This window comes from Barbatula barbatula (genome assembly GCF_947034865.1).
Source record: "Barbatula barbatula genome assembly, chromosome: 23".
NCBI lineage: Eukaryota > Metazoa > Chordata > Actinopteri > Cypriniformes > Nemacheilidae > Barbatula > Barbatula barbatula.
In genome coordinates, this window is record NC_136786.1 from 9,503,520 (window position 1) to 9,519,176 (window position 15,657).

A 15,657-nucleotide genomic window follows, 5' to 3' on the forward strand; every position below is an offset into this window, starting at 1 on the left:
GACTGTGGTTACTTTAATAGACATACTCTAATGGTGTCACTAGTCTCATCAGTGCATGTTATTTAGAGGGACAAAATAAGGAAAATAGGAAGCATTTTAACCAATTATTTAAAAAAAACATAAAATGTTAGTTAACCACCACAAATGGTAAATTCCTGGGCTGGGATAGATGAACATAAGACAGGATGAGATCTTTTGAGGAACATGCTGAAGACAGTACTAGTAATGAGGTGGGTGGGCATAGCTAGACAATGCGTACATGACATATGATACGTACTCTTTTCTTTTTTTTTACGGTACTTTGAAACAAAAATGATAAAGTATATCATTCAAACTATAAAGTAGTTATACATAGTGGTAGTATCTGTTGTAGTGCCTGTTAATTTATGCTCATCTTATTTGAAAAAAGTAAACAATAAGACTTAGGGTAATATTTACTGTGTACTCCTGGAGACCCACCAGTAATATTTACTGTAACAGTAACCTGAAAATGATGTAAATTGTAACTGAAAAAGGCGATAATTGAAGACCTCACAAGTGAAATGTCACTTAAGTCAGTCATTTTACTGTTCAAAAGTTTTGAAACACTTATTTTTTTATTCGTAATTCTTAGTGTTACCACATTTTAGAATAACGTATTAATAAAAACACAACAGAACTAGAATAACACAATTGTAACTATAGAAATGATGTTGTCTGTTGGCATAATTTTTATAGTTATAATTATGTAACCTGACCTGTGGTTCGGGTCAATGCGCTCACGACGGCCCGAGTTCAATTCCCTTCTCAATTCCAGTCTTTTGCCGAACCCGCTTCCCCATCCCTACCCAACAATTTCTTCTCAGCTCTATACTGTCCTGTCCCATAAAAGGTGAAAAATCACTATAAATATAATAAAAAAATACATAAATTTTTTATTCATACTCACATCTGAGAAGCTTTATTTAAACAATATTTAAGGAATTTCCATCCATTATGGGCTCTTATTGGCTGTTTTTCTTTATTATACGGTCTAACCCATCCTTTTCAAAAGAATGAAAAGTGAATAACTTTCATTCATGTTGGCACAATTACATCTTTGTCTACAAACGTAATTTCAAACATTTACAGTAAGCGTACACCTTTAGCCGAAATAATGTTTAAGATCACGAGAAACATTTCACAGTTAATTGTTTCAAAACTCCTGAACAGTATGGTGTGTGCTATTTTTGGAGTGAACTATGAACGGCTCTTGACAGGTTGCATGCTCATAGCATGCATACTCGCTAAAACCCATGATATGTAGGTCACAATACTGTGGGAACAGTCATGAATCAAAGCCTCAGGCGGGCTGTCATGTGCCCCACCAAGTGTCATAACGTCAATGTATTCAAGACCAAACGCATACACCTGTCAAAGGCGAGGACTGGAGATGAATGGCAGACAAAGATCTTCAGTGTGTACACATTTCAATTCATATAAACGTTGGAAAAACAACAAGAACAAGGGTTAAAAAATGACAACCAATTACCCAGAATCCTCTAGCTAGTCAGCTTTGTCTCCCTCCACACACATTATTGCTGTGATACAGTTTGTCTTTCTTGGATCTCTTGTCTCAGGAGTAGAAAGGATGGCCCTTCTCAGGGGTCTGTATGCGGTTGAGCCGGGCGAGTTGAGTGGGCGACGGGGGCACATCTTGTCGATACGGTCCTTTGGGTGTGGTGGGAGCAGAGGTCTGAGGCTGGCTTGGTGTCTCCAGCATAGTGGAGAGCTTGGTTTTCGCCTCCTGCTCCTTTCGTCTCTGCTCCTGTCTCAAGAGCTCTTGGGTCTCCAGGAGTACACGAGCGTTCATGCCCGTGGAGACGGCGCCTAGGTAGCCGTTGGTATTGCGGGATCCCTGGTAACTGGAGTAGCGTGGGTTTTCTTTGGCGGTCTGAAAGACCTCGCCAGGAGGGTAGACTTTATCCCACGAGTCATGAGACACTGTGCTGGGGTTTTTACGAGGTTGTCTGCGAGGAACAAAGAGACGGGTCAATTCAACAAACGATAGCAAATATTGAACTTCATTTTGTGCCATTTTTACTAGAGCCTTATATTTTGCAATGTTTCGGTGGTTTCGTCGCCATACAGTGAAAGTCAATGGGAACGATGTTGTTTGGTTACCAACATTCTTCAAAATTTCTTCAGTTGTGTTCTTCAGAAAAGTCACACAAGATTGCACAGACATAAGGTTTTGTAAATGATGAAAGAATCTAAACTAGCATTGTTTTTGGTTTGTTGGCGGATGAAATTCATAATATGATCATTTGATAGACTTGGGTTTGTGCCTTTTGAATTAGGCCAGAGGAACCTACCTAGCAACAGCTCAGAACACCATAACAACACACTAAAATCCGCACACAACACATGAAAGAAGAAAGATTATCTTATGTTTTTGAGGTCCACGAATACTTGGATGATAATGACAGATTCAATGTCCACCCATATCAGCCATTCAACCATGTAACCACTTGACAGACCTCTGGGGTTAGAACCTCTAAAAATGGGGGAAGCGTCAGTCATTGTGAGGATGTGTATTGAAAGCATCTTTACTTTGAACCGTTATTAAGGGCCATTAAGTTGGGAATGTGTAGTAGCTAACATGCCACATCCCTGTGGCTCACACCTAAATGAAGCCCGACATGCACCTCGTGGCCTTGCACGCTTAAAAGCCTATGTGCAAAAAACTGTGTTTGTGTGTGCTTATGTGGGGATTCCACACATGTCCTCACACACGAGAGAGCAGGAATGCTTTGAGTGCTTTCAAAGGTAGACACACCAGCTTCCTGGAATCCTTCAGAATTCAATGGTGCTGATTTTTGAAGAAAAAACTCCTAATATTTTTGTATATCCATTCTTTCATAACCATTTATCGGAGTAAAGGTGAGCGGTTCTCTTAATAGTTGTTTGTTACGGGTGGTTGCCGGGGCATTGCAATACAGTTGCTAAGGCGGTTGCTCATTTCTGTTTGTAGCACAAACGGCATGAGACAAGTTATGTAACAAGCTTGAATACTTGGGGGAAATGATTTGGAACAAATGCCTAATGCTAAGTATGAGCAATTATAATTGCGATTCCTTCCTTGGCAAGTGTATTTTGTGTATCCGAATATAAAGGTTACAGTCAGTGGGGTTTGGAAATGAATACATATTATGTTCATTCCCGCCTAAGGCGTAACATTTAAAGTCAAAAGGCTATGAACCTGTTTTTCCGAAGTACTTCAAAGTGAAAATTGGATGGAGCTCTCTGGGATCTGTGGATTGAGGTATATTGTTCTGCTTTTGTATCAGTAGTGAAAATAGACGTGTGAGCCGAGATGAGATAAGACCACATGAGCAAAAACACATGGCACTTCTCACGCACGTACACGCCAAAAATGTGTTCGTGTGGGGAATATTGTACTTTTCTTCCTCAATCTTACTGTACGGTCGTGACTACGGCGACATTTAAAAAATAAACTTGCAAACAGTATCTTAAGTACGACTTAACAGACTGTGACTTCAACGACATACAGCAAATATCATGGCTGTCCCTCCAACACTTTGTATCTATGCATTTTTTTTTTTGTCATGAATCACGATTATTAGTCATTTGTAAAAACCGAGCCAATAAAAACGCGCTTGACAACGCAGTATTTAATTATTTAAAAAGTACAGTGTTTTTTTATTTCCTGAAAAACAGCGAATTTGGACATCTGAAGCTTCGGAAGTGGACTGACTATTTCATAAATACATTACAAGTATAAATGTATAATAAATAATTTTGGGATAATCTTCGTGTGAAATCATATTTTAATTTCAGGGCTATTTGAAATAGACATGGTTTATTATGTATAGATTAATAACAAATGTACAGTGACTGTTTCTGAACTGTGTATTTACAGTAATTCAACAGTCATAGAACATACTGGGTCCTAAAACAGTGCAAATACGCTTTTTATTTGTGAAGAAAATGACTAAATTTGTCACATCACAACACAGGAAGGGCAGAGAACCAAAAATAAGTATTTGCTGAGAAGCGGTTTCACGGTGCCTGACTATCTAAAACACAGCTGTTGTGCATCACGGTTTATCAAAAGGATAACGCACATACACGCAGAACAATATTATCTCAACACCTTGAGTAATGTTTTCTATTTGTTAACAGCAAGCAGAACGAGACGATGGAATGTGGGATCATCATCTTATCTCTGTGCGCCCTCGTGCATGTGTCGCATTGTAACTTGCAGCTGTTGCGTGAAGCTGCGGCCCGTTTCACATGACTTCCATTACTTCTAATCAGCGTTCACTTGGCTTATCTGACTTATTCTTTGCTCCTCTAATCCACCTCCCAAACCAGAATCCCTTCATTAGCCAAGTGCTAAATCTGAACCCATAGGGTAAACACATAGTCGTATCCCTATAAAGCTGCTTTATAATCCATGTGCCTGTTGATCAATTCAAGCTGCGCTGTGATTGGTGGAGCCCATCTAAGGGGTGGAATCTGCTAAGACTTTACACCGCTAATGAGCGCGCCCGTCTGACGCATCCAGGGGTTATTTCACATAGGCTTGACCAGTGCTATGAGATTATGAGGGGAATGCGCATCAAAGGGCCGCGGGTCGAGCGGAGGTTCCCTGGGGAAAGCGTCAGAGCTTGTCGAGAGTTTCCTCGGAAACCCAGTCGGTGTTTTCGTCTGAAGTGCGCCCGATATAGACAGAAACACTGATAGTGCTTAAGGCAGGGAGAAATAATGGAAGCTGATTGGTCGCATTGATTTGCTGTCATTATGTTCACGTCCCGTGGAGTCGTGAATGTCAACCTCTCTATCGACCCACAGAATTCCTCTGCCGTCTTGGGAAGAATCGCACGAGTGAGGGAGAAAAATAGAAGAATTGGGATTTTGGACCTTGTGAAGTGTGTTTGGGCTTTGCTCGAGGGGGGACTCATTCTGTAATTGTATATATCCTGGTTACAACCAATCAAAACATGATTCAGACGTATGTAGGTAAGACCACACACACACCTTCATGTTCAATAAATACTGTCACAATACCTGCAGAATACAACCTGATACTCTTGACAGTGACACCTTTCTGTATCTATCAATAGTATTGATAGTATTCAATACTGATCTAATAATTAAACGGTCAAGGTCAATATAGTTTACTAAAACATTTTTTTTATTGAAATCAAATACAATATTAGAAATATAGCCTTTAACATGAGGCACTAAAATTACAGATTATTAACCGGAAATAAACAACAAAACTAACTAAAATTTAAAAGTGAATGAAATGTATACAACAATATAAGAATAAACAAATAATATATTTTTGAATAGTTTTTGCTTAATAGAAATTTTTTATAATTTAAATGTTTTTAGTTGTTCATGTGTGATGGGGTGTTTTGATGTGTGAACTGCTTCTCTTATGAAACTTTAAGGTTCGAAATGTGTGTATTTTAATGAAAAATATTGGGTGCAGCAGTGGCATCCCGCTCTGGCCGCTCTTAATCTCTAATCTCTCTCTCTCTCTCTCTCTCTCTCTCTCTCTCTCTCTCTCTCTCTCTCAAGAGTTTGGTTCCAAAATGAAAATGTTCAAAAATCATGTTTTTTTTTATAAAGCATTTCCATTAATATCAATCAAACTGCAGTTAGTTTGTTTTGATTTAAACCTTTATAACAAAAGATACATACATAACAAAAACATGATTTTAGATTTTTGGAACCAAACTCTTTATATATATAGTTAAGACAAAATGTATGTTTCATCTTAAGATACATTTACATATAGTCATTTAGCAGATGCTTTTATACAAAGCGACTTACAAAGAGTTCGGGGAGCAATAAGCGATATGTCATACAAAGAGCAATAGTACAATAGGTGCTAATATAAAGTTACTAGTTTAATAGTCAAGATAATAGTCATATAGTTACTATAAATTATTATATATATCATTACGCTAAAATGTATATTTAATTTGTAAACGATTTCATCATATACAGTGAAAGAGTAGCAGACGGTTTTATCCAAAGCGACTTACAAAGACTTCAGGGAGCAATAAGCGATATGTCATACAAAGAGCAATAATACAACAGGTGCACTAGTACACTAATACCTATTGTATTAACAAAGTTAGGTCAGTCTGGAAATATTGCCTTGTGAATGCGAACCGTACAAAGATGAAATCGTAACATTGTAGAAATTTAACCCTCAGTTTCGGAACAAAGCAATCGATCTACTGGTCTTGTAATTCCAAGGGGACGATATAAAGATAAGCTCTGTGAAACCAACCTCCTAGAAGACCCTAGCAACCACACATACACCACCCACAACACCTCTGTCGTCACAGAGGCAGCTATAAGTTGTTTGTAGTTTTCTGCTGTGGTGTAAATAGTGAGTCGAACTTTATCAGCAGCGCCTGCAGGCTTTTCCCCCTTCAGTTAAGTATGTAAAGCTCGAGCTCTGGATACACTTGGAGCTTTCCTTCTGCTGTCTATTGCCTGGATGCTTTGCATGAACTATAAGGCAGATTAAGAAGATACCAATGCCTGCAAGTAGAAACACTGATATCAAACGCAGCCCGCGGGCGAGATTCTAAGCTTTATTGACATTTATGACAAATATGCAAAGGGGAGGGGAAGAAAAAAAAAGAGTGAAGAGAGAAGATGAAAACAGATGAGGGATGGGACCGATATCCGGCCAGAGAAAATAGGGGAGCCCTATAGACTGTGGTTGCCAAGATAAACTTCCCTCAACAAACAGGTTCACGGGCTGATCTTTATTAAGTTTAGGAGGGGCACATTCTCTTAATCCTATGAGCATGAAGCCAGACCTTGTTGCTGTTCTTGAAGGCTTAGAGCTAAAACGGCACCAAGCACATAACAAAAGGCTGACTTCCGCTGAGAAATGCCACTGAGGTCAGGTGCGAGACATGAATACGAACCTGCTTTGATTTGTGATCATAATTTGCATTGATTTATTAATGTATTGTTATTGAGAGACCGTTCAAAATCGTCATGCAATGCAGCATTTCTATGTGTATTGTGTTCATTCCAGTCCAGCCTCTGCTGAATTACAACAAAAACATCCAACAGCAGGACAAGACACGTGAAGACTGTCAAAAAAATCCTGGTTGTACATGTAGAAATATTAGTATTGTATTGCTTAAAGGTGAGTATGAACTCATGAAAATGCAGAGCATCTTTTCTGCTATTTTCACCTGCATCTCCAGTTTTTATTTTTTGCAAATAAATGCAAATGGTAACAATATTTTTATTTGAAATCTTGATCAAATATTGTTAGCAGTTCACAGAATGAAACATACCCAACCACATACCTATAAATAGTAAATTCAGAAAACCAGAAAAAAATTTTGTAACGGTCTCTTTGTACTCTTTTTTTTTTTCTCACACCGTGGCTGATAATCTGCGAATACAATGCTACAGTAATAGTTTTAAATTTAATAACATGGTACTGTGATATTTACAGACTATATGTTTAAAACCCTTTTCAAGACATAATTGTATCGGTACTTTGGTTCCCAAAGACTTTGGAGACAGTAGATGTGTACAATGCACAATAATTGTGTTAAATTAGAACTGGCTTCATTAGAATTAGACAATGTTTTTATCGTGTTAGTCAGCTGTATTTTTGGAATGATGGCTTTAATAAAAATAAACCTAACTGCAGTTTGATTGACATTAATCGGAATGCACGATTAAAAAACGTTTTTTTCCTCATTTTTTCCCATTCCAAACTCTTCACATATATTCAAATGCATAAGTTAAATGTATATTATAAAGGACAGATTGTTTGGGAAACATAAGGTAATCCGATATATTGTGTGCTTGTCTTTCAGTAGTTTGTGTATAAATTGTGGCTTCACTTACCGTGGTAAGGAATTGTATTGCCTCTGGGCTTGAGTGAAGGAGTCCTCTCTCTGTCTCTGCACTTGGGTCTCCACAGAAACCGAGTGGCGTCCAGTTGGTGTGTAAGACCCTGCACTGGCCTGAAACATAAATACACACAAACCGTCTGTAATTCACAATTATAAAGGGGTAGTTCTCCCAAACAATGAAAATACACGATCAAATATATTTTTGTTCAGAGAAGACAGAAGCTCTTAACGTTTTCAGAGACAGAAATTACATTAAGGCACTATCAACCAAAATCACTGAGGGTTTTCTGCTTATTCGTAAGTGACAGGATTCCTATCGAATTTTAAGCAGGTGTTGTGTTTTCTGCATTCACAAGTGTAAAATATTTAACAAGCACAGCATCCTTTCAAATTTCGTGGTGAGGTTGGGCTCTCATAATTGTTAAGGGAGACTTGATCATAACCGATTCTTCACCAAACGCAAGATGTGCTAATGAGATACGTGACTACCAAGCCTGAACACAATCTCCTGTGTGACAAACAAGCAACCTCTGCAAAAACACTCCTTTAATTCACAAAATGAAAGAAAAAAAACCTCCTGGTTTATGTTAAAAACAGAATTGGGCAGTTTTACCTGTGATGAAGAAAAGGCTAAATATCCACAGAGACGCATTTTAATACTTAAAGGCCACACAAATTGCAAGCTAGTAACATATTAAGCCAAGAACCGAAAAGAGGAAATGATTTTATTGCGAGCCAGAAGCAACAATGAGGTAATTATTCACAGAGAAGAGATGTTTTAATGAGATTTGGGTTTGGGAAGAAACTGCCACAAACAAAAACCAGGTGTGTGCAGTTAAGAGAGAGAACCATGTACACACTGTAGTTACGTGCGATTCTGACTCCTTTCTTAAATGCTTAATCCTGTTTTACAGGTGAAGTTTGTTTTTTGCAGTACTAACTGATATTCTACAAAAGGAATTTGTCTTAAAAGGAATTATTGACTCTTCTTGTAGTGTTTTGTCCTACTGTGGGAGTCAATGGTGACCCAAAACAGCTAATAGTTAAAAACTCTCACTAAAATATCTTCATTTGTGTTCAGCACAACAAATAAATGTATACCGATCCGTACCCACCTGGACGTAAGCAAATGATGAACTATTTACTGTGTATAATTGCATTAAACACTTAAGAAATAAAAAACATTCAGACAGATTCAATATTTTTGCACTCAAAAGCACGTTGTACCACTCTAAACCCACTCCATTGGTTGAGACAAAATCTCGCCACCCAATCAGGCCTTAAAAACGAACGGACTGTAATTTTATGCTAGTTGCATAGAAATGTAGATAGCAAATGCCAGAGAAAACGACTATACAAATCCACCTGATCAAACAGTGTGTGGAGACATATATAATTATGAAATCATGTTTGTAGTAATTCTACAGCTGGACACAGAGTGGAGGTAGCCCAACGGTTCCAGACCTCCAAATCACAGATAATCGTTACAATTACTGCGCGGCGTGACCCATGAGCTTTTAATATCAAAGACGGGTCGGGCTGGAGGTGCACACACATTCTTTACCTCCATGTGCAACAATGTTTACTGCCCTATACACTCCGACATATGGATTTCATTTTAAGATGATGCACTTGACCGGGTGAGTGCACGATGAGAGGGAAATATAAAATGTAGCTGCCAAAGCGACAGAAAAACAGAAGGAGGGAAAAGAGAGAAGGAATATAAGAAAAACAAGAGGAATTTAGGAACTTAAGGCTTGTTTTAATGAGTTATTAAGAAGTTATTTTTAGGGGTGTGACAAGACACTTATCTCACGAGATGAGACTGGAACGAGACGATACTTTTTCTTTTAGTCAACTTAACACAAAATGCTAAAAATGTAGGCATTATAAAATCAACTTGTACTTTATGAGACACATTAAACTTCTATTTGAATCAATTATACTATGCAGTAATAAACGATATGTAAATCTGCTAAATGTTTTGTCACAAACAGTTGTTTTAACAGGTGCAGATTTTAGTAAAGAGCTGTGGTTGTTTTCAATATATGCTTTTGCTTAGTGCTGTTAGCAGAGGTGGCGATCATATCACAGTGTCAATCCTCCTCCCTCCACTGACTGAACCCTCATAGCCTTCGGAGAAACAATTAAAACCACATAAACACATCATGTTTAATGTTTACATTGCACCCAAGTAGGAGACAGATGATCCATTTTTGAAGAGGTTTGACTGAATGTAATGTGAACTTGCAATTGCTATACTTGTGGTAGAGTCAGCTCAGCTGCTGTTCAGCCTTGCGCGAACCGGCGTAAACACAATGCTTATGCGCGAGGCTCTGCAGATGCGCACAAACGCTGAAACCCATCAGTCTAGCACGTGTTTACATAGAAAATGGTGGGAAAGTACACCACGGTTGTCAAAAAATGCCGTGGGTGTCACGGCAATGCTCACGGCACGCACATACTTTGTGCAGTTATTAGTGTGTTCTGTCCAGTATGAAAACAGGATGTGCACTCACAAAAATGCTCGCAAATATATTTTGAGGTCGCACAGGTTCAATTTAGGGAGAATATGCCACTACAATGGTCGCAATTTCGAGCCCAGCATCTCGGAAATCTCGTCACACCCCTAAACTACATTTATAAAAAAAACTTTTACAGCTGATTCATAACACGGAAACTGAGTTTTAACTATGTGTTCAGAGGTGTGTAAAGAGCTTACACAATAAAGTGTTATGTTTTTATTATCTTAGAATAAGCTATTTCTATCAACACACACTGCGGGTCTTCTTGCATGTAATTCGCCATGATCTGTCATCCGTCATAGTCTTTCGAAAGGGAGGGGTGGAGAGAGCCGTTGGTTGCAATTCGCAACCTTGCCACTAGATTTCACTGACTGGACCTTAAATAATATTGAAAATGTATCTTTTAATTTTGTTGTATGCTTTTGTTGCTACTATATATAAGATTAATGTATTATTCTTGTAGTTTGGTTATCATCATACTTTTAGTGCCTTAAACTAAAATTTAAGTGTTGCCTCGGATATAAACTGAAATAAGTTTTTCCCAATAATATTTAGACCAATATTATTCAGAGTTAAAATTAAATAACTTAAATAACCTTGTACTGTACAGTGTTACCTGAACAATTATTGACAGGTTTTATGTTTTGTAATAGTTGCGGAGAAAAGTGGTTTCCAGATCATGGTTTCCATAATCTTTACACCATCCTTGACACCTGTTCACCCGTGACTGTATGATGTCGAGATCCACTTCTTCAAGAAACTCATACACAACCATTACAAAAAAGTGTAATTAAAACAGAGGATGGTAAATCTTATATACTATTACACCAAGCCATTAAGAGTAAGAACAGTCCATTTTCAGACTAAAACAAACCTCTAAACCTTAAACTAAACCTTTTATTTTAGTGGGTTTATAAGCTGCGAGTCTTTCTCTCTGTTTTGGGGTCATTAAAACGGTCCAAGGTCTCTCTAAGAACTTGAGGGAAGTGACTCTCTACTACAATTGTTTTTTTAAACATTTATTTCTCTCGTCCATCGTAGATAATCTCAATTCCATCATCTGACTCTAAATCTCCTGAACAGTTTGAATATATAATGGTAGGGAGGCAATTCACACAGTCTGTACAGGAGACACAATAATCTCGACCTGCAGTGGATTTATCTGCCCACCGCTGGCTTATCATCATGTGCTACTGTTCTATTCTTCAGTATCCCTAAGCTTACAGTGTGTTTCCTCAGAGGTGATTTAGCATCGAGAGATAACCTTGTCTGACCAACGGCCATGATGGGTCGAACTTGCGAGGACATGAATTCTCCTACAGTTATCCTACATGGTGGAAATAATATCTGGATTCTTTGGCTGCTTAAATAGAAAAATAAAAACACATCAGTTCCTCTGAATGCTGAAATCAGGGGCATTCTTTCAAACCAGGACGGCTTCCTTAAACGCTCAGCAGCACCGAGATTCTCGTAAAAGAGAAGCAAAGCACATTAATGCGGGCGTAATGAAAATACTTGTGTGTGATCCAGGCACCAGCATAAAACGTCCTTCCCTCCGAGCGTCTTAACAAAGGGTTGATTTTTATCGGCGTAGACGGGACGGCAAGAAACACGCTCTTTATAACAAACACCTGGAAAAGCCCTTTTGAAAGTCACAGCAGAAGAGATGGGTGTGATATACAAGGATGGAATAACAAGACAGGTCTAATTGTCTGTTATCCGGTGGAGGTCTGTGACAGGTTTTGGCCACGGGGCGATTATCAGCTATCTGGGATGGCAGCGTGGAAAAACCTGACAACAGCTTTCCTTCAGTCCTGGGGGGGATTATGAACGCAGGGAACGCACCTTAATCACGCTTCTAATGTGCACCATGTGCTGTCAGAATTCACGCTGTGTTTATCTGGGGCGCACTTAGACATTTTTCTTCATAAGGCGTTGGATGTAAAGTTTTGCCACAAAGCAACGTATTAAAAAAGCAATCAATCATTGTTTTGTGCCACTTAGATTTTTTTGTTCTAGTTGAGGGACGCTTTACAATGATGTGCGGGTATACAGTATTTATAATCTAAGCTATAACTAACAACTTGCTAAAGAAACGCTGAGTGACTGTAACTAGGCTGGAAAAAAGTCGATGATATGATATAAATTGATATTTATATGACACTCTGAATTATCATGCTATGCATCCAATATTCATGGTTTCAGGTCCAAAAAATGGTTCATATTAAAATATGTATCATGTAAATAAAATATTATCATGATGCTAATTTATTATATAAAAAATAACCAAGTCTTAGAAACATGGCATTACCGTAGTACTTAAACTTAAAACTGTAATTCCATTGTACTGTTTTCTCAACTTAAAGGGAATTTCACACACACGTTCCACGGCTCCTCAGATGTCATGTCTTAAGGCGTTTGGTGTGACATCACAGCTGTGCACCCAAACAAATTTATGAATGCTCTCCAAGGACTGTGATTATGTTATGACACTTTTATAACACCATTATATCAAGCTTACGACAGCAGGATCAACAAGACTGTTATGGCTACAAACGCCTCCCATGCGCTCTCTTACACTGTTTAACCATCATTCTCTCAAACCCGCAGCTCCGACCGACGGCTGTTTATTTCTACAGGCCAACAGGACCACAGCGCTGGCTGGACCTCTCAGACGGTAACTCAACGTCAAATCTGTTTGTATTCGCTTTGATGGAGAGTGTGTGATTCTAATGGGACGCAGCACCTGGACCACCTGATCTGTTTTTCGAGAAGTCGTTTTTAACACGGCCGCAAACCCAATGACATCTCTGTAGTTCAGGACGGTGGTTTTCAATGAGATATAGTATGATATTTAACATTTACTCGAGCTCATGTTCGACTAAATGCTTCTTTGGGTAACCAAAAATGGCTTCTCTATGAGGAACATTGGTTAGCATCTTCATTTTAAAGAGTGTGTTGTATGGCAGACAGCCTAAGTCACCATTTACATTTGCATCCATTGGCTGCTGTATACAATAAAAGAGAAACATATTACATGATATCCTCAGTCACCATTCCTAGAAGACAACAACATGAGGGCACGTACAGTATACGATGACAGATTTGAGTGAACTATCCCTTGAAACTAACATTTGGCCTCGTCAAACTTATTTGATTACATCTTTGGTTTTCAGTTTGACCAACGTAGCCAAGAACGTGTATCCCTGCCACATTAGCACAAACACCTCTCAGCTTTAGTTTGACATAAAGTGCGTTAATTACTGTTTATTACTAGTCAATAACTCAGCGGCTCGCAAACTAAGACATACGAAAGCTCAGCTTGTGCAATTTTAAACAATCGCCCCACATTTCAAAGATGAACAGAATGAAAGTATTTTAGCACAACCCTGGGCATGAGTCACGACAGTGGTCTAACCTGACATATACACCACAGACTCCTATATTAAGACTCTAAATCAAAGGCATTCCTGGGTTTCATGTTTTGTTATGTGAAACTAGGCCTTTCCAACCAAGAGGTCGACTGATCAGCGGTTAATACAGTAGACCAGAGATGCGTGTGGGAGGGAGCGTGTTCTATTACAGCAAAACCTCTCTAGTCTTTAAACAATGTAAACTATCACAGGCAATTAGGCGACATCCAGCTTGACTCCATTGGTTCGGCAGTGCACAAACAAAAGAGCTTTTACCTAGAAACAATGCAATGAAACAATGTGATGCTATTAGGCATTTATCCATGCTGCAAACAGAATAATGGGAATTTACTTGGGTCGTGTGTGTTCTTGAACCGATACAGTTGTCATAACTGGATCATAAAAGTGAACTGTGTGTTAGTCATTAAGTACATATTCGTCTTTCAATGGGGCACTTGCTAAAGCAATTAATAAAAGCATTACATGTCAAAATAAAAAACTAAACTCATACAGAATGTTATGATATTGCTTTCTATATAAAACTGTTAATAATTATAGAAGTAGTAATCATTATTATTTATTACTTTATTATTAATAATAACGATAATTTTGTTATTATTTGTATTGGTTTTTTATTATTATTATGATTCATATGATTGTTGTTTTATTATTTTCAATCTTATTGATATTAATATAATGTATCAACATTATTATTATTAGCCTTGTATTAGTATTAATCTTATTGTTTTTCACATTAACATTATTTGTTAATATTATTATTATTGATATTATTAATTTCTGGTCATTTTAAATTAAGCTGAACAGAAATTAGACACTTTAAGCCAGTACAGTTTCATAAAGCATTTGTAATTAAACTTTGATAAAGTGTCTAAGATGCTGTTATTATTTTACTCTGCTGCTCTCAAGACCGGGCTGGAAACTGGAGGCCAAATATGTGGCAGAAAGGACAGGGTCAGAGAACTGACCTCTAATTTAGGAAATGGTTCTATTCCTCGAGGTAGTTAGACTGTCATCTTTTAAAATCCCCTCAGTGCCTTTAACAGGAAGTCAAAGGAAAGACCGCCATGTCTGGCTCGGCCCATTACACAGCAAAGATACACAGCTATTTGACCTTTGACATGTGCAACTCTGTTCCCAGCCTCTTGAGCAGTGTGTATTATTTTAACTTGCTGATAAAGATAAAATAATGTCCAGCCTCCAACCCCTGACCATTAATGAATCACTGACTTTCAAGGACGCGGTGTTAAAACACATTCGCCTCAGTGCAGACCTAACAAACACAAACAGGGTTTGAGGGCGAATAAACTGAGATGCATTTGTAAAACAAGACGATGAAGCTGACAGCAAATGCACTTCAATCCACAAATTTATAGAACAAACATTTATATAAAAAGAATCATAACTATATTACCCTTTGGCCCATAAAGCAAACACATGAATGGTTTACAGTATTTGCGGATACACGTCTAATGATTTAAGCTATGGTGATGTTGGAATGCAGAAGGAAATATAAGGGTTTGCTCCGTCATGCGCCCAAAACCAGTTTACTGCAATGCAAAGTTAGCTTTGATGACTCATCACGAACTACACAGATTTGTATCCAATCTATTCCTTCTTTAGTGAGAATGATTATTTCCTGTAACCAACCAGCAAGTGGCAATTCTGTGAGGTCATTTCAAGAAACATTCCTATCCGTCAAATGCTCCATCAGAACTTTCTCTAGCGTGTAAGCAACCATACTCCAATGCATGCTGGGAAGGATAAAGGGTGAGGGTCAGGGTCAAACCTCATGCTAAGCTG

General features: G+C 38.2%; 1 protein-coding gene across 1 annotated transcript in view; it reads right to left on the reverse strand.

The window, feature by feature from the left end:
* Positions 1-293: 293 nt before the first annotated feature.
* pard3aa (par-3 family cell polarity regulator alpha, a) overlaps positions 294-15,657 on the reverse strand; it is a 348,067-nt gene continuing 332,703 nt past the window's right edge. The window contains exons 22-23 of the mRNA XM_079487989.1: positions 7,891-8,035; positions 294-1,988 (exon numbers count right to left, since the gene is read on the reverse strand). Coding sequence (XP_079344115.1) covers positions 1,595-1,988; positions 7,891-8,035 — 539 coding nt within the window. The 3' untranslated portion in view covers positions 294-1,594. The remainder of the gene's footprint in view (positions 1,989-7,890; positions 8,036-15,657) is intronic.